The sequence below is a fragment of the Heterodontus francisci genome, chromosome 9 (assembly GCF_036365525.1).
Source record: "Heterodontus francisci isolate sHetFra1 chromosome 9, sHetFra1.hap1, whole genome shotgun sequence".
NCBI lineage: Eukaryota > Metazoa > Chordata > Chondrichthyes > Heterodontiformes > Heterodontidae > Heterodontus > Heterodontus francisci.
In genome coordinates this window covers 43,721,870-43,741,767 of record NC_090379.1, presented here as the reverse complement: position 1 = coordinate 43,741,767, position 19,898 = coordinate 43,721,870, and the positions used below count along the sequence as shown (strand labels likewise).

At 43.2% G+C, this 19,898-nt stretch overlaps 1 protein-coding gene across 3 annotated transcripts in view; it reads left to right on the top strand.

Annotated features, from left to right (window-relative positions):
* LOC137373704 (ribosome quality control complex subunit NEMF-like) overlaps positions 1–19,898 on the top strand; it is a 92,339-nt gene that overhangs the window by 374 nt on the left and 72,067 nt on the right. For 2 of the 3 annotated variants that reach the window (XM_068038911.1, XM_068038910.1), the window contains exons 2-4: positions 5,747–5,815; positions 6,860–6,962; positions 8,186–8,311. In XM_068038911.1, coding sequence (XP_067895012.1) covers positions 5,747–5,815; positions 6,860–6,962; positions 8,186–8,311 — 298 coding nt within the window. Of the gene's footprint in view, positions 1–1,788; positions 2,015–5,746; positions 5,816–6,859; positions 6,963–8,185; positions 8,312–19,898 lie in introns of those variants that run through there. The other variant, XM_068038912.1, reaches the window with a different exon arrangement.

Genomic DNA, 19,898 nt, shown 5'->3' with positions numbered 1-19,898 from the left:
GTCCCCTCGTCAATATTGGGGCCTCTGCCCAGTTTTGGAACTTTTTTTGGAGTTTTTTTTGATTCGTTCATAGGATGTGAGCGTTGCTGAAAAGCCAGCATTCATTGTCTAATACCCTTGAGAAGGTGGTGCTGAGCTGCCTTCCTGAACTGCTGCAGTCCATGTGGTGGTGTAAGTACACCACAGCTGTTAGGGAGGAAGTTCCAGGCATTTGACCCAGCGACAGTGAAGAAACGGTGATGTAGTTCCAAGTCTGGATGGTGCGTGGAGGTGGTTGTGTTCCCATGCATCCGCTGCCCTTGTTCTTCTGGGTGGTGGAGGTCGTGGGTTTACAAGGAGCCTTGGCAAGTTGCTGCAATGCATCTTGTAGATGGTGCACACTGCTGCCATTGTTTGCTGATGGTGGAGGGAGTGAATGTTTAAAATGGGGATAGGGTGCCGATCAAGCGGACTGTTTTGCCATGATGATGTCGCGCATCCTGAGTGTTGTTGGAGCGGCAAGTGGGGAGCATTCCATCACACTTCTGACTTGCGAACAGCCTTCGGGAAGTCGCGAGATGAGTCACTCGCTGCAGAATTCCCAGCCTCTAATCTGCTTTTGTAGCCACAGTATTTATATGGCTGGTCCAGTTAAGTTTCTGGTCAATGGTAACCCCCAGGACGTGAAAGTTACTTGCCGCTTATTGGTTGGCATCCTTCCATCTACGAAAGATGATGGACATGATACAAATTATCCATTTTGGTGAAGTGTCTTCTCTTGGTGCACCTTTGCTGATGGCTGTGAAGGCCAATCCTTGAGAGGCAGGTTCTGCCAACAAGTGCTGCACGTGAAGCTGCCAAGTGATGCTGTGAGTTGTTTTTGGCGTTGGCGCCTGTTGCCAAGCTCCTGCAGCAATGGATCATCATGGTCATGCACACCAGTCCTCAGGATGTGTTTCCATTTCCCTCTTTTGCCAGCTAGTGACTCCCAGGTATGATAGTTGACATTTAGGACCTTCATGTCACGCTTGCAAGCATCCTTGGAGCAGAGCTTTGGGCACGCTACTGGTTGTCTGGCCCAAGCTATCTCACCATACAGAAGGTAATCGGGTATGCAACCATCTTTCATCCTGCGGACGTGTTCAGCCACCTCTGTTTGATTAGTGCCAACACACTTGGGAGCTCTGCCTTTGAAAGGACTGCCAGGATATACCCATAATGTGCCGCAAACAGCAAAGATGGAGATTATTGAGCTTCTTTTCCTGTTCGCTGTAAGTCGTCCATGTTCTACAGCCGTACAGCAAGGTGCTGAGAACACACGCCTTGTAAACCATCAGCTTAGTCCTAAGGGTCAGCTTGGTGTTATCCCATGCGCGTATCACAAGTCAGCCAAAGGTTGTAGCTGCTTTCCCCATGCGTGTATCGAGCTTTGCATCAAGGGACAGATTGTCTGTCACCATGGACCCAAGGTAGCAGAATTTGCTAACCAATTCCAGTGGGGCGTTATTTAGTGATCGGGGTGGAGATGCAACACCTTGTTCCATGACCACGGTTTTCTTGATGCTTATAGTCAAGGAGAACACTTTACAGGCATGGGAGAGACAGTCCATGAGTCTTTGTAGCTGAGTTTCCATGTGAATGACTAGTGCAGAATCATCAGCGTAGAGGAGTTCTCTGATCAGGGCGTGATTTATTTTTGTCTTCGTTTTCAGCCTCGATTAGATTGTAGAGCGTGCCATCTGACCTATTGTGCAAGTAGATTCCTTTCATATCTACAGGGAAGGCAATGGATAGGAGCATGGAGAAGAAGATGACAAACAGAGTGGGGGCTAGGACACAACACTGTTTCACTCCATTCTTCACTCCGAAACTGTCAGGAAGTGGAGCCATCAAACTGTACAGTGCGGTGCATGCTGTCATGGAAAGAACGGATGAAACTTAAAAGCTTCGGTGGACGGCCAATGTTTCCCAAAATCTTGTAGATCCCTGCTCTGCTGATGGTGTTGAATGCCTTACTGAGATCTGCGAAAGTAAGGTAAAGGGGTATACGCTGTTCCCTACACTTCTCTTGTGGCCCCTTATCAGCCTAAGCCTAAATGTTGTCCATGTCTTGTTGCATGCAGGCATGGACTGCTTTAATATCTGAGATGTTGTGAATGATACTGAACACTGTTCATTCGTCAGTAAACTTCCCCATTTCTGACCCTATGATTGAGGAAAGGTCATTGATGAAGCAGCTGAAGATGGACACCACCCTTCTAATGTGGCTGAGATGATTGGTCTCCAACAACCACAACCATCTCCCTTTGTGCTAGGTATGACTCCAATCAGTATTTAGAGATACAGCACTGAAACAGGCCCTTTGGCCCACCGAGTCTGTGCCGACCAACAGCCACCCATTTATACTAATCCTACATTAATCCCATATTCCCTACCACATCCCCACCATTCTCCTACCACCTACCTTCACTAGGGGAAATTTACCATGGCCAATTTACCTATCAATCTGCAAGTCTTTGGCTGTGGGAGGAAACCGGAGCACCCGGCAGAAACCCACGCGGTCACAGGGAGAACTTGCAAACTCCACACAGGCAATACCCAGAACTGAACCCGGGTCGCTGGAGCTGTGAGGCTGTGGTGCTAACCACTGCACCACCTCTTGATTTCAGTTTATTTCAGTTCTGCCAGGGCTCCTTGATGCAGCACTGGGTCAAATGTTACCTTGATGTCAAGGGCTTTCATTCTCACCTCACCTCTTGAAATCAGCTCTTTTGTCCATGTTTGGACCAAGGCTCTAATAAGGTGTAGAACCGAATGCCCCTGGTGGGACCTGAATTGAGCATTAGTGAGCAGGTTATTGCTCTGCAAGTGCTGCTTGATTGCACTGTTGACAACACCTTCCATTACTTTGCTGATGATTGAGAGTAGTCTGAGCTTTGATCTGATCCATTGGTTGTGACATCGCTTAACTGTCTGTAGCATGCTGCATCCGCTGTTTAGCATGTATGTAGTCCTATGTTGTACCTTCACCAGGTTGACACCTCATTTTTAGGTTTGCCTGGTGCTGCTCCTGGCATGCACTCCTCATTGAACCAGGGTTAATCTCCTGGCTTGTTGGTAATGGTAGAGTGAGGGATATGCTCGGTCATGAGGTTACAGATTGTGGTTGAATAGAATTCTGCTGCTGCTGATGGTACAGCTACAACCCTGGCACCTTCCTGACAATGTGGAAAATTGCCCAGATATGTCCTGTTCATAAAAAGCAGGACAAATCCAATCTGGCCAATTACTGCCCCATCAATCAGCAAAGTGATGGATGGTGTCGTCAACAGTGCTATCAAGCAGCACTTACACAGCAATAACCTGCTCGCCAATGCTCACTTTGGGTTCCACCAGGGCCACTCAGCTCCAAACCTCATTACAGCCTTGGTCCAAACATGGACAAAAGAGCTGACTTCAAGAGGTGAGGTGAGAATGACCGCCCTTGAAATCAAGGGAGCATTTGACTGAGTGCGGCATCAAGAAGCCCTAGCAAAATTGAATTCCATGGGAATCAGGGAAAACTCTCCACTGGTTAGAGTCATACCTAGTACAAAGGAAGATGGTTGTGGTTTTTTGGAGACCAAACATCTAAGCCCCAGGACATCGTTGCGGGAGTTCGTCAGGATAGTGTCCTAGGTCCAACCATCTTCAGCTGCTTCGTCAATGACCTTCCTTCCATCATAAGTCAGAAGTGGGGATGTTTGCTGATGATTGCACAATGTTCAGTAACATTTGTTACTACTCAGATACAGAAGCAGTCCGTGTCCACATGCAGCAAGACATGGACAACATTCAGGTTTGGGCTGATAAGTGGCAAGTAATATTTATGCCACACAAGTGCCAGGCAATGACCATCTCCAACAAAAGAGAATCTAACAATCTCCCTTTGGCATTCAAGGGTGTGTCCATTGCTGAATTCCCCCATCAACAACATCCTGGGGGTTACCATTGACCAAACTTAACTGGACCAGCCATATAAATATCTGTGGCTATAAAAGTAGGTCATAGGTGGGAATTCTGCAGTGAGTAACTCATCTCCTGACTCCCCAAAGATTGTCCGCAAGGCACAAGTCAGGAATGTGATGGAATACTCCCCTCTTGCCTGGATGAGTGCAGCTCCAACAACATTGGAAGCTCAACACCATCCAGGACAAAGCAGCCCTCTTAATCGGCACCCCATCCACTACCTTAAATATTCACTCCCTCCACCACCAGCACACAGTGGCAGTAGTGTGTACCATATACAAGACGCACTGCAGTAACCCGCCAAGCCTGCTTCAACAGCACCTTCCAAACCTGCGATTACCATCTAGAAGGACACGAGCAGCAGACGCATGGAAACACCACCACCTGCAACTTCCTCTCCAAGTCACACATCATCTTGACCTAGGTCTGTATCACCATTGCTTCACTGTCACCGGGTCAAAAACCTGGAACTCCCTTCCTAACAGCACTGTGGGTGTACCTACACCGAATGGATTGCAGCAGTTCAAGAAGGTGGCTCACCACCACCTTCTCAAGGGCAATTAGGGATGGATAACAAATGCTGGCCTTGTCAGTGATGCTTACATCCCATGAAAAATTTAATTAAAATTCTGCGACAGATTGATGAGGACGAGGTCAGGTAGGTTTTTCCCTTTTGTTGGTTCTCTCACCGCTGGCCATTGGCCCAGTCTGGCTGATATGTCCTTCAGGACGGGGCCAACTTGGTCAGTGGTGGTGCTACCAAGCCTTTCTTGGTGATGGACATTGACATCCCCTACCCAGAGTCCATTTTGCGCCCTTGCTACCCTCCATATTTCTTCCAAGTGGTGTTCAACATCGAAGAGTACTGATTGATCAGCTGAGGGAGGGTGATAGATGGTAATCAGCAGGAAGTTTCCTTGCCCATGTTTGACCTAACCCCATGAGACTTCATGTGGTCCGGAGTCAATGTTGATGACTCCCAGGGGCACTCGCTCCTGACTGCATACCACTGTGCTGCCAGCTCTGGTGGGACAGGACATACCCAGGGATGGTGATGGAGGAGTCTGGGACTTTGTAAGTTATGATTTGTTGAGTATGACTGGGAAATACATCCGAATCTATAGTGAGGAAGTTGCAGGATTTTGAATCCGTGACAGTGAAGGAACGGCAAGGGGTGAAAGTTTAAGGCGGTGGATTAGATAAGGAGATTACAGAAAAAATGAGAGCGAGGTCATGGAGACTTCAGTTATGAGGATAGATGGGCAAAGCTGGGGCTGTTCTCTTTTGAGAGGAGATCGAGGTGTTCAAAATCATGAGAGGTCTGGAAAGAGTAGATAGGGAGAAACTGTTCCCATTGGCAGAAAGATCAAGAACCAGGGAACAGTGATTTTAAGGTGATTGGCAAAAGAAGTAATGACAACATGAGGAAAAACATTTTTTTATGCAGCAAGAGCTTAGGATCTGGAATGTACTGCCTGAGAGTGTGGTGGTGGCAGATTCAATTGTTGCTTCCAAAAGGGAATTAGAATATTATCTGAAGAGAAAAAAATTTGCGGGGCTACAGGGAAAAGGCAAGGGAGTGGACTTAGCTGGGTAGCTCTTGCAGAGAGCTGACATGGACATGATGGGCCAAATGGCCACCTATTGTGCTGTAACTATTCTATGAAAATAAACACTGATTTTATGGTGATTATGTAAAAGTTTTTTTTGTTCACATTATTTGTCTTTATTTAAAATAATAAATTTTTGTTTCACTTAGCTTACTAGGGATGAGGGTAAACAATGTGTATGATGTGGACAACAAAACGTATCTCATTCGACTTCAGAAGTAAGTTTGGCTGTGTTACTTGTGTTTTGTTGCATCTGTCAAGTACTGTTTACAGTTAACAGAATTATGTATATTTAATGAGAATGGGTATTTGAATCAAGTTTGTTTTTTGTCAGAACAATTATTTATTGTACATCCTTCATATTTTCTAAAATGAATAGGTGGTGAGTCCATCTGAATCTAATCAAATTTGTTATTTATTTGGATTGGCTAATTTATTCAGTGCAAATAAAGTGCATCTTTCAGAAACAATGGGCACAGGACCAAGCTCATTTTCAAACACGTGTATTTGGTATCCCATGTAAACTGTCTTGAATACTTCAACATCCCTTGAATTTATACTTTCTTGCATTTAAATTCTTGTGGCTAAATACCTTCTTAAAAGCTTAATTTCCTCCCCCACCCCCACCTTCTAATTTTTGCCTTTGCAGTCTAATTGATGACATGCACTCTCCTGCAGCAGAGTGTGTGTTTGTGCAGCAGCAATGAGGTACAATTCAAGTAGGGATAACTCAGAGGTTTCAGTTCCATTCTGTCTGGTAGAATGGATTGTTTTTGCATAGTACTCCAGTCAATATCTAGAAGACTATCAACTATTGTACTTAACTACTGTTGCTGGTGGTGAAACTTGTTTCGATACTTTTGCTTTTGTATTGATTTGAAACAATTCTGAACACAAAAGTTATTTGATTCTCCTCCACTTTGGAACAGTGCATTTATTTTGTTATTTGTAAAATGTGCTTCCTATTCATCCAGATAGAAAGCAATATAATTTTAAATACAGCTATTGCCTTTCCACAAAAAAAATCAGTTACTCCTTAACGTCAAGATTTAAAGATAAAGCTCATTTGCTAGAAGTACAGTTTTGAAATAATTTAATATTTGGTTTTAAGACCAGCTAGAGTTTTTAATTCAAATTCGATGTCGCACCAATAATTATAATTAGAAGCATCAAGAATGATTTACTGTTAACATATTACTGCTTTCTTACATTATATTTAACTTGTTTGTTTCCATTCTACTTGTTCTTTCCATTTCCAACAGGCCAGAATCAAAAGCTGTTCTTTTAGTTGAATCTGGTATCCGGATTCACACAACAGAGTTTGAGTGGCCAAAGAATATGATGCCATCCGGCTTTGCAATGAAGGTACTAAATGATTGCTACCCAATAGTATCCATGATAATCTTGGAATCGTTCTATAGTTTTAACAAATTTGCAGTAACTTTTTTATGCAGCGATTGGTTAGGATCTGGAATGCACTGCCTGTGAGTGTGGTGGGGGAAGATTCAATTATGGCCTTCAAAAGGGAATTGAATAAGCATGAAGAAAAAAAATTTACAGGGCGATGGAGGAAGGGTGGGGGAGTGAGACTAGCTGAGATGCTCTTTCAGAGAGCCATCATGGACATGACGGGCTGAATGGTCTCCTGTGCTTTAACCATTCTATGATTCTATGCTGTTTTAAAATATCGTTTTGTACATTACTACATTAACAATGTGTTGGGCGCCTATATCCTTAAATATGTGATAGACTTACACAGGGTATTTTCAAGGGAATTTTCCCTGCAGTAGCATTTACCAATGCAGTAATTTCGGGTATAAATAATTGTTAAGTAACATTTTGAGCTGATTTTTTTGAATACCATGAGGTATTTCTGTTTGCATTAATTTTGTGGATGTAAGGTTTAAAGTTATCAAATCAATGGAAGCAGGAAAAGTATAGTATCAGAACCAGTTAAAAGATTTAATTTTACTGCTGTTAAAGGGTAGATAATTGTTCTGGGGGGACTTAGAAACTACTTTTAAATGTCAGAATAATTTGTCCTTTATGAATTCTATTGTTCCCATTGGCGGAAGGGTTGAGAACCAGAGGACACCAAATTAAGGTGAATAGCAAAAGTACCAACAGAGATATGAGGAAAAACCTTTTTATGCAGCAATTGGTTAGCATCTGGAATGCATTGCCTACGAGTGTGGTGGAGGAAGATTCAATTATGGCTTTCAAAAGGGAATTGGATAAGCACAAAGAAAAAAAATTTACAGGGCGATGGAAGAAGGGTGGGGGAGTGAAACTCGTTGAGTTTCTCTTGCAGAGAGCCATCATGGACATGACGGACTGAATGGTCTCCTGTGCTGTAACCATTCTATGTTGTTTTAAAATATGGTTTTGTATATTACTCCCTGACATGCTTAAAAAAGTTCTACCTCAGTTATTTTGTTTATTTTGAAATTATGTTAAGATGCAGCAGATTTTCCTGCTTCCTTGAGTCTTGATTCAATCACAAAATAAGAATCCTTTCCCTAGTTACTAGGATGTTTGATTACAGCAAATTTCTACTAAAACTGATGGGACTTTTCTTTTGGTTGCAGTGCCGTAAACATCTAAAGTCACGAAGATTGGTCTACATCAAGCAACTTGGTGTTGATAGGATTGTAGATTTTCAGTTTGGCTCTGATCAAGCAGCCTACCACTTGATTGTTGAACTGTACGACCGAGTAAGTTGCAATAAAAATTAATTATTCTTTGAAAAATAATTGTTATGACCAGGTGAGAAAGGGGTCTAGGGGTTCCCTCTCGGCCTTTGCCTGGTTTGACCGTAACAGGGTTTAATTTTAAACACAGTGTTTTTAGCTCCCCCTCAGTGAATCCTTGCTCATTGCTCTCCAATTGTAAGGCAAAGAAATCAACCAGACAAGTTTTCTTAGATTTAAACAAGAAAGGTGGAAGTTTATTAACCTTAAACTCTACTTCAGTTGACGACTATGAATACGCGACGCGACCACACTAGCATGCATACGCGATAAACACACTCGCTGATAGAGACAGAAAAGTAGAAAGGGAAAAGGCAATAGCTGGGATTTATTTACTGTCCTTTGAGTTCAATATAGAGTGTTTGATTGCAGGTCAGGCCATTTCGTTGGGGCCCAGTGCATGCTTTAAAACTTGTTTCAATGTAGGAGTCTTTTCTCTGTTGAGGTTTAAGTGACTTCAGTGGATCCGGAGAGTCGAGAGAGAGAGCTAGCCAGGAGAGAGGCTCTCTTCTTCCAAATTTAGTTGCAATCTCACCCAAACTGCCCTGTGAGCAGTTCAAAACCGAAAACCTGGGCCAGCAGGTTAGTCATGTGACTAGCTGTTTTAACAAACACTTGCCTTTGTGGATTCTCCATCTTAGCAGACTGAAATGCTGGCTTTCTTACACATTCAATGTCTGGTGATCAAAATCCATTTGGGTTAATTGGATCAGGGAGCTATTCTATTGTCTCCAGGCATTGCCTCTTAGTATGCAAATGTTTTCCAGCCACTGCTGATCTCTTCAAACAAGTCATCTCTTCCTTTCAGCAACAGTTTAAAATGCATGTTCATATGACAAAATTAATATGCCTCATTCTTGGCAGGTGGGGTCTTCATGACACAATATAGTCAAATATACTTGATAGGTTCATTGTTGTAAGTAATTGACAACATTAAAAGTATTTTCTGCATGTAAGCTGAAACCTATCTTGGGCATTCTTCATTATTTTGTCTTCCATGTATCTTGGGATAAGCCTCAGGTCTCTAAACAGTAGTGCAATTGCCAATGGTTGTCCAGTAGGACCAATTAGCAATTTATTCTGCACTAGATTGAACTAGTTGGAATATTTGTCATAGCTCCTATTTTAATCTATGAATTGCAGTAGGTGCGTTCTTGAAAAGTGCCATGATAAGAAATGAGGATAGAGATATTACATGTAACAATTATTCAATTTTTAAAATAAAAATGATTAATGCAAGAAAATTTCACTTACCTTAGATGGCAGTGGTGGTGGTTGCTTGTTGTTTTGGTGGATGGGGTAGAGAGGCGTGTGGTGGTGTTATTGGGGCGTCAAAGGCATAGGGTCATCAGGATCATCAACTAAAGATGATCATAGAATCATAGAAAGGTTACGGCACAGAAAAAGGATGCTTGGCCCATCGGATCTGTGCCAGCCGAAAAACGTTCCACCCATTCTAATCCCACCTTCCAGCATTTGGTCCATAGCCCTGCAGATTACGGCACTTGAGGTGTATATCCAGACTTCTTTTGAATGAGTTGAGGGTTTCTGCCTCAACTACCTTTCAGGCAGTGAGTTCCAGACCCCCACCATCCTCTGGGTGAAAAAACTTTTCCTCATCTTCCCTCCGATCCTTCTACCAATCACTTTAAATCTATGCCCCTAGCCAATGACTGCTCTGCTAAGGTAAGTAGGCCGTTCACATCAACTGTATCCATGGCCCTCACAATTTTGTACATCTCAATCAAATCACCCCTTGCCCTTCTTTGTTCCAAGGAGAACAACCTAGGCCTATCCAATCTTTTCTCATAGCTGCATTTTTCCAGTCCCGGCAGCATCCTCGTAAATCTCTTCTGTACCCTCTCTAGTGCAGTTACAACCTTTCTGTAATGAGGTGACCAGAACTGTACACAGTACTCAAGTTGTGGCCTAACCAATGATTTATACAGTTCCAGCATAATCTCCCTGCTCTTGTATTCTATACCTCGGCCAATAAGGGAAAGGATTCCATATGCCTTATTAACCATCTTATTGACCTGTCCTGCTACCTTCAAGGATCTGTGGGTCGGTTCTGGGAACTGCCTATGTGGAGTTTGCAAGTTCTCCCTGTGACCGCGTGCGTTTCCGCCAGGTGCTCCGGTTTCCTCCCACAGCCAAAGACTTGCAGGTTCATAAGTAAATTGGTCATTGTAAATTGCCCCTAGTGTAGGTAGGTGGTAGGAGAATGGTGGGGATGTGGTAGAGACTATAGGATTAATGTAGGATTAGTATAAATGGGTGGTTGTTGGTCGGCACAGACTCAGTGGGCCGAAGGGCCAGTTTCAGTGCTGTATCTCTCTGACTGTATGACATTTACTCTAGGTCCCTCACTTCCTCTACACCTCTCAGTATTTTCCCATTAATCTTGTATTCCTTTGCCTTGTTTGACCTCCCCAAATGCATCACCTCACACTTCTCCAGGTTGAATTCCATTTGCCTCCTTTCTGCCCATCTGACCAAACCATCAATATCTTCCTGCAGCCTACAGATATCCTCCTCGCTATCTCCCACACGGCCAATCTTTGTGTCGTCTGCAGACTTCTTGATCATGCCCCCCACATTTACGTCCAAATCGTTAATATATACCACAAAAAGCAGGGGACCCAGTACTGAGCCCTGCGGAACGCCACTGGAAACAGCCCCCCCAGTCGCAAAAACACCTGTCAACAATTAACCTCTGTTTCCTGCCACTGCACCAATTTTACATCCACCTTGCTGCATTTCCCTGGATCCCATGGGATTGTATTTTTTAACCAGTCTGCCATGTGGAACTTTGTCAAAAGCCTTGCTAAAATCCATGTGGACCACATCAACTGCACTACCCTCACTTATCTTCCTTGTTACATCAAAAAATTAGATCAAATTGGTCAAACAAGATCTTCCCATAACAAATCCATGCTGACTGTCCTTGATTAATCTGTGCCTTTCTAAGTGACAGTTTATCCTGTCTCTCAGAATAGATTGCAATAATTTGCCCACTACTGAGATTAGACTGACTGGCCTGTAATTATTAGGCCTATCCTTCGCTCCCTTTTTAATCAGAGGTACAACGCTGGCAGTCCTCCAATCCTCCGGCACCACACCTGTATCCAGTGAGAACTGGGAAATAATGGTCGGGACTTCCGCTATTTCCTTTCTTGCTTCTTTTAACATTTCATCCGTCCCTGGTGATTTATCAACTTTCAAGGATGCTCATCCCATTAATACGTCGTCTCTCCCTATGTTGATCACTTCCAATACTTCACACCCCTCTTCCTTAACTATAATATCTGTATCGTCCCCCTCTTTTGTGAAGACAGATGCAAAGTATTCATTAAGAACAATACCAACATCTTCCGTCCCTGTACAATGGTTACCTTTTTGGTCTTTTCTGAGCCCTACTCTTTCCTTAGTTATCCTCTTACTATTAATTGATTGATAAAACATCTTTGGGTTCACTTGATTTTGCTTGCCAATATTCTTTCATGCCCTCTCTTAGCTTTCCTAATTTCCTTCTTGATAGCATTAGATCCAAGGAAGAGAGATCGCATTAGATCCAAGGAAGAGGCATATAAATTTGCCAGAAAAAACAACAGACCTGAGGATTGGGAGCAGTTTAGAGTTCAGCAAAGGAGGACCAACGGATTGATTAAGAAGGGGAAAATAGAGTACGAGAGCAAGCTTGCGGGGAACATAAAAGCTGACTGTAAAAGTCTCTATAGGTATGTGAAGAGAAAAAGATTGGTGAAGACAAATGTCTTACAGTCAGAAATAGGGGAATTTATTATGGGGAGCAAAGAAATGGCTGACCAACTAAATGCATAATTTGATTTTGTCTTCACAAAGGAGGACACAAATATCATACCAGAAATGTTGGGGAACACAGGGCTTAGTGAGAGAGAGGAACTGAAGGAAATCAGTGTTAGTAGAGAAATAGTGTTGGGGAAATTGATGGGATTGAAGGCCGATAAATCCCCAGGGTCTGATGGTATGCATCCCAGAGTACTTACGGAAGTGGCCCGAGAAATAGTGGATGTATTGGTGGTCATCTTCCAAGATTCTATAGACTCTGGAACAGTTCCTATAGATTGGAGGGTAGCTAATGTAACCCCACTATTTAAAAAGGGAGGTAGAGAGAAAGCAGGGAATTATAGACCAGTCAGCCTGACGTCGGTAGTGGGGAAAATTCTAGAGTCCGTTATCAAAGATTTTATAGCAGAGCACTTAGAGAACAGTGGTAGAACCGGGCAGAGTCAGCGTGGATTTACGAAAGGGAAATCATGCTTGACAAATTTACTAGAATCCTTCGAGGATGTAACTAGTAGAGTTGATGAGGGGGAGCCAGTGGATATGGTTTATTTGGACTTTCAGAAGGCTTTCGCCAAAGTCCTACATAAGAGATTAGCGTGTAAAATTAAAGCGCGTGGGATTGGGGGTAGTGTATTGCGATGGATAGAAAATTGATTGGCAGACAGGAAACAAAGAGTAGGGATAAATGGGGCTTTTTCCGAATGGCAGGCGTTGACTAGTGGGGTACCGCAGGGATCGGTGCTAGGACCCCAGCTATTCACAATATATATTAATGATTTAGATGAGGGAACTAAATGTGAAATCTCCAAATTTGCAGATGACACAAAACTGGGTGGGAGGGTGAGTTGTGAGGAGGATGCAGAGAGGCTTCGCGGTGATTTGGACAAGTTGAGTAAGTGGGCTAATGCATGGCAGATGCCGAATAATGTGGATAAATGTGAGGTTATCCACTTTGGTAGCACAAACAGGCAGATTATTATCTGAACGGCTATAAACTGAGAGAGGGCAATATGCAGCGAGACCTGGGTGTTCTCGTACACCAGTCGCTGAAGGTAAGCATGCAGGTGCAACAGGTGGTAAAAAAGACAAATGGTATGTTGGCCTTCATAGCGAGAGGATTAGCGTACAGGAGCAGGGATGTCTTGCTGCAATTATACAGGGCCTTGATGAGGCCACACCTGGAATATTGTGTGCAGTTTTGGTCTCCTTATCTGAGGAAGGATGTTCTTGCTATAGAGGAGTGCAGCGAAGGTTTACCAGACTGATTCCTGGGATGACGGGACTGATGTATGAGGAGAGATTGAGTCGGTTAGGATTATATTGGCTGGAGTTCAGAAGAGTGAGGGGGGGATCTCATAGAAACCTATAAAATTCTAACAGGACTTGACTGGGTAGATGCAGGAAGGATGTTCTCAATGGTGGGGGAGCCCAGAACCAGGGGTCATAGTCTAAGGATACGGGATAAACCTTTCAGGACTGAGATGAGAAATATTCTTCACCCAGAGAGTGGTGAGCCTGCAGAATTCGCTACCGCAGAAAGCAGTTGAGGCCAAAACATTGTATATTTTCAAGAAGGAGTTAGATATATCTCTTGGGTCTAAAGGGATCAAAGGGTATTGGGCGAAAGCAGGAACAGGTTACTGAGTTGGATGATCAGCCATGATCATAATGAAGGGCAGAGCAGGCTCGAAGGGCCGAATGGCCTACTCCTGCTCCTATTTTCCATGTTTCACCCTTCCACTTTCTATACTCCTCTCAGCTTTCTGTAGTGTTGAGTTCCCTGCGTGGGGCATAAGCTTTCCTTTTCTGCCTTATCTTACCCTGTAAGCTCCTTGACATCCATGAGACTCTAGATTTGGCCGCCCCACCCTTTTTCTTTGTGGGAACATGTCTACTCTGAACCCTTTGAATCTCCTCTTTGAATACCTCCCACTTGATTTACCTTCAAGTAGCTGTTTCCAGTCCACTTTCGCTAAATTACACCTTAGTTCAGTAAAATTGGCCATGCCCCATTGAAAACTTTAACTGTTCTGTTTTGTCCTTTTCCATAATTATGTTAAAACTAACTGAATTATGATCACTACCACCAAAATGCTCTCCCACTGCCACGCCTTCCACCTGCCCATCTTCATTTCCTAAAACTTAGTCTAAAACTGCACCCTCTCTTGTTGGACTTGCTACATACTGGCCAAAAAAGTTCTCCTGAATGCACTTCAAGAATTCTGCTCTCTCAATTCCGTTCACAGTAAAACTATCCCAGTTAATATTGGGGTAGTTAAAATCCCCTACTATTACTGCCCTATTGTTCTTGCACTTCTCAGAGATTTGCCTACATATCTGCTCTTCTATCTTCCTCTGACTGTTTGGGGGCCTATACTACACTCCCAGCAGTGCGATTGCCCCTTTTTTGTTCCTTAGCTCAATCCATATGGCCTCATTTGATGAACCTTCCAACATAACCCTTCTCACAGCTGCAATAGTTTCTTAGACCAAAGTTGCCCCTCCTTCCTTATCCCCTTCCCTATCACGCCTGAAAACCTTGTAAACAGGAATATTGAGCTGCCATTCCTGCCCCCCCTCAAGGTATGTTTCTGTAATAGCTATGATATCATACTGTCAAGTGTCTATCATGTGCCCCCAGCTCATCTGCTCTATTTGCTATATTCCTTGCATTGAAATAGATACCCTTGAGCACTGCCAAACTCTTTTGATGTTCTAACCTTTGTTTCCTCTGTCTTCCAGACTCCTCCATTAATTTTCTGCCTTCCATTTTCATTTATGATTTTGTCCCAACTGAGTCTACTCTCAGGTTCCCATCCCCCTGCCAAACTAGTTTAAACCCATCCCAACTGCACTTGCAAAACATCCTGCGAGGAATTCAGTCCTGGCTTTGTTCAGGTCCAACCCGTCCGGCCTGTACAGGCCCCATTTCCCCAGAGCCAGTCCCAATAATCTAAAGCTCTCCCTCCTGCACCATCTTTCCAGCCACGCATTCATCTGTCTTATCCTTCTATTCCTGTACTCACTGGCGCTGGCACTCTGAGTAATCCAGCGATTACTACTTTTGAGGTCCTGCTTGCTAATTTCTTACCTAGCTCCCTAAATTCTAACTTCAGGACCATAATCCCTCTTTCTACCTGTGTCGTTGGTTCCAATGTGGACCACAACTACTGGCTATTCACCCTTCCCCTTCAGGATGCTCTGCAGCCTGACATCCTTGACCCTGGCACCAGGGAGGCTACACACCATCCTAGATTAACATCTGCGGCCACAGAAACACCTGTCTGTTTCCCTGACCAATGAATCACCTATCACTATGGCTCTTCCAGTCTTCCCTGTACTCCCCTGTGCAGCTGAGCCACCCGTGGTGCCATGGACATGGCTCTGGCTGCTCACCCCTGTTGAACCATCACTCTCATCAGCATTCAGAACTGAATACCTGTTGGATAGTGAGATTCAATCAAGGGTCTCCTGCATGTTTCTTTTTGACTGCCTGGCGGTCATCCAGTCCCTCTCTTCCTGCATAATCTTGAACTGTTGGGTGACCACATTTATAAAAGTGCTAGCCATGTAGCTCTCATCCTCATTAATGCACCGCAGTGTCGCCAGCTGCCGCTCAAGTTCCAAAACCTGGAGCTCAAGCTGCTTCAATTGCTGATAGTTCCTGCACAACTGGTTATCCAGGATACGGAAAGCATCCTGGAGCTCCAACATAGCACAGGAGGTACACTCTCGAGGTTGAAGCAACCCTCCCATACCTTCCTTTGTTGGGTGACCCTTTGCTACCGCTAAAAATAAATGTTACCAATACTAAAACATCTTAGAACAATTAATAAAACCTTACTGGTACTGATAAATTCTACTACTAATCAATACGGTTCACTAGTTAAAATAAACCTTACTCAAAAAAAAAGACTCACCAGCTACTCCTTTGTTCCTTATTATTAATACTTAATTTTTTTCTCGTTTTTAGTCTGCTAGTTGTTGAGACACAGTCCCTAAGCTGCAAAACTCACCAGCCAATTACCTACTACTTTCCTGTGATGTCACACCTTTTTTTTTCGCTTTCCAAATGCGGGCTGCAATTGGTTACAGGCAACAGCGAGCCCCACTGATTTACGCCCTGTTAGTCTTGCTGATTCACACTGCTCTGACTGAGTGCAGTCAAATTTACTTTTTCTTAATTAATTTATAGTTCCCCTCCTTACCGAACACCCTCACTTACGAAACTCCCTTCTTCACGCTCTGTGCCCTCCAACAGAGTCCCCTGAAGTTATACTCTGAAACAATGCTGTGTCAGCTGTGCTAGAGCTCAGAAACCAGTTTAAGCTGGCTACCTAATTAACTAGGTACAGCTACTCTCAGAGAGCTTGTATATCCCTGTATAAAACTCTAAGAAACCTAACTTATCTTTAACTTAAAGAAGAATTTCAATTAATTGCTAAATGTAAACAAAATCAAAACTAGATTTGAGAGATTAACCCTTAAAATCCACTCACTTACTAAACTCCCTTCTTCACACTCTGCCGTCCAACAGCACTCAGTGTAGATGACGGAGATGGAGCCAAATGGGGCTGCGCATCTTCTCCTTCGGAGGTCGAAGGCCTAGGAACATCAGGATCTTTGCTTGAGGATGCCTTTTTAGTAGATTTTATAAATTTGTCAAGCAACAGTTGTGTTTCTAATCCCTTTTTTTAAATAAAGCTGACGATAGCGATGCATGGCATCATTCGTTAGTCTGGCTACTTCAGAGTTGCGTTCTCTATCTGCATTATACAGTCATCGAGTCATTGATTGTCTCTGCTTCTATCACCCTTGTGGGCTGCGAGTTCCAGGTCATTACCACCCACTGCGTAAAAACGTTCTTCCTCCTCATCTTCATCAATGATTGTTAGTGCTTGCTCAACATGATGGAAAGCTTTTGACAATCTCTTGGTAGTCAATACGCGAGCAGCAGGTGCAACATCAGAAACCTCCTGTTCTTCTCCCATTGCTCATCTAGTTGCATCAATTCTTTGTTCGACAACTCCTCCTTGTATGATACAGCATGTCCTCCACGTCAGCCTCCTCCACCTCCTCAAAACCAACCTCTTTGGCTAAGCTGATGATCTGACGTCTCATTTTGGTCATGTCCTCGACCATCTGGAAGCCTCTGAAGTCATGAAAACATTCAGGCCACAATTTTCGCCAAACCGTACTCATGCAGGCAGACGATACTTCAGCTCGTGACTCGGTAGTGATATCGATGGCATCCTTGATATTGAAGGCACGCCAAAACTCCTTAATCGTGGGTTTCCCTTCACCGTCTGTTTCCTTAATTAATTTGGCAACGGTGCAGCGTAAATAATACACCTTGAATGCGGCTATCGCACCCTGATCCATGGGTTAGATCAATGATGTTGTGTTGGGTGGTAGGAAAACAACTTTAATGTTCTCTAAGATATACAATGTTTGTAGCATCACTGGGAGCATTGTCAAGAATCAGGAGAATCTTGAAGGATAAATTTTCTCTTGCGCAATATTCTTGCAGTTCTTTGTGGAGGTAAACAGTAAGCCATTCTATGAAAATAACCCATGTTATCCAGCCTTTTGTGTCCAATCGCCAGATAACAGGAAGATGTTCCTTCGAATAGCCCCTCAAAGCTCTGTGTCTCAGCATGATAAACCATTAATGATTTAAACTTTAACCTTCAGCATTTCCACCAAGCAAAATATTGCAGTGATCTTTGGCAGGTTTAAAACTAGGCACAGTTTTTTCTTCTTTGAAGATGTATGATCTTGATAGCATACATTTCCAGTGAAGACCGGTCTCATCCAACATTCATCACCACTGCTTAGCGGTATAGCCACCTTCAATAATTTTTTCCTAGAGTTTAGGGAAATTTTTGGCTGCTTCGGTATCAGCAGCAGCAGCTTCACCAGTCAGTTTAATATTATGTGAATTACTGCTTCTCTTAGTGTTCGAACCACCCATGACTTGCAACAAAACGTCTTGTTTCAGATGCACCAGGTTCTTTTTTCAAGTCTTCATACAAGCTTTTAGCTTTCTCTTGTTTGACGAGCAAGCTTAGGGACATATTTTGTTGATTTTGACATTCAATCCAGGTATTCAACAATCTTTCCATATTTTCCACTATGTTTGATTGCGTGCAAAATATTTTTGCAGCGCTTTCAGGGATCATTCTTTTGCAACTTGCTTTAATCTCATCTGTGTTTGCACGATTTGTCCTTAAGATTGATTCACTTAGACAGAGAACTCGCCCTATGTTGGCGCATTCACCTTTCTCATATCTCTCTAATACTTCCAATTTAACCTCCAACGAAATAGATTTTCTTTGTTCCTTGCTCACAGAGACGCTTTTATCACTCGGTCACTTTGTGATCATCATTTCAATGGATGGCGCCGTTAGAGTAGGATAAATCGAGAAAAAGTTTGGCAAGATCCGTACAATTACACACAGTAAAGAAGGCAGGACAAAGAACTTGGATGAGATGAGGATACACAGTGTACTGTATCCTTCTGTGCGTAGACCCACAATTCACATACCGCTCGGCCGCGCAGCAAAGTACTGCACCTAGTTCATCATGGACCGACTGCTCAGAAACTGTGTCCCATGTTGTACGTAAAGTGTTCACCATAGAAAAACCGTGTTACTGGCAAAAGCGCATTGTGTGAAAACGCGTTAAGTGAGGTATTACTATATATGTCCTCACTGGAGCATTTTGTTGTTCAAACCTAACGTTCTTTCATACATGAATTCTCCAGCTTTAAGTTTTCTAGAACTTATATTGAGATAGTTTGCATCAATTCTAGTGGAACCACACAGAGATTCTCTACCACTCTACACTGTCTTTCCTGTTTTGCTGGTAGGGAATCAGTTATCAGTCAGAGAAGTAACTAAGACAGTGGTTAGCACACTCGAGCAACTTGGTTCAAATGAAGATAAAAGCAAAATACTGCGGATGCTGGAAATCTGAAACAAAAACAAGAAATGCTGGAATCACTCAGCAGGTCTGGCAGCATCTGTGGAAAGAGAAGCAGAGTTAACGTTTCGGGTCAGTGACCCTTCTTCGGAACTCCAAATGAAGTTCAGATTAACAGTTTGAATGTTTCCTCCTTCCCAGGTGACTGCAATGTATTTTGTAAAATTGTTTGGGTAATCTTAACTCACCTTCCAGGAGAAATGACTGCATAATATAGATTACTCATAGTTTGGCACAAGATAGCATTAGAGCAGCTATCTTGTTCAGAGGTGATAGAGAAGACTGATCCAACAAGTGAAAAAAAATTACATTAATGTGGATTAGAAGGTACTCGTCAGAACCTGGTGTTAAGACCCATTGTTGGGGAAGAGTGTAGATAGCTTCATTCTAGGATTCCACACTAGGAGGGATAGATGGTATTCCTTTCAGTCAAGATCAAGAGTCAAGAAGGGTGTGTTGCCTACCCAGTGCCATGATAAAGGACATCTTAAATAGCTGTAAAAGAATCTGGAAAAGGATGGGGGAGGATCCATTGGTTGTGCTCCATGTCAGAACCAACGACATAGGAAAGATATGGGAAGAGGCCCTGCTAAGGGACTAACAGGAGTTAGGAGCTAAATTGAAAAACAGAACCTCAAGGGTAATAATCTCAGGATTATTACTCAACCTATGTGCAATTGGCAAAGGGTCAAACAGGTTAGGAAATTTTACTGAGTGGTGTGGGAAAGAAAAGTTCAAT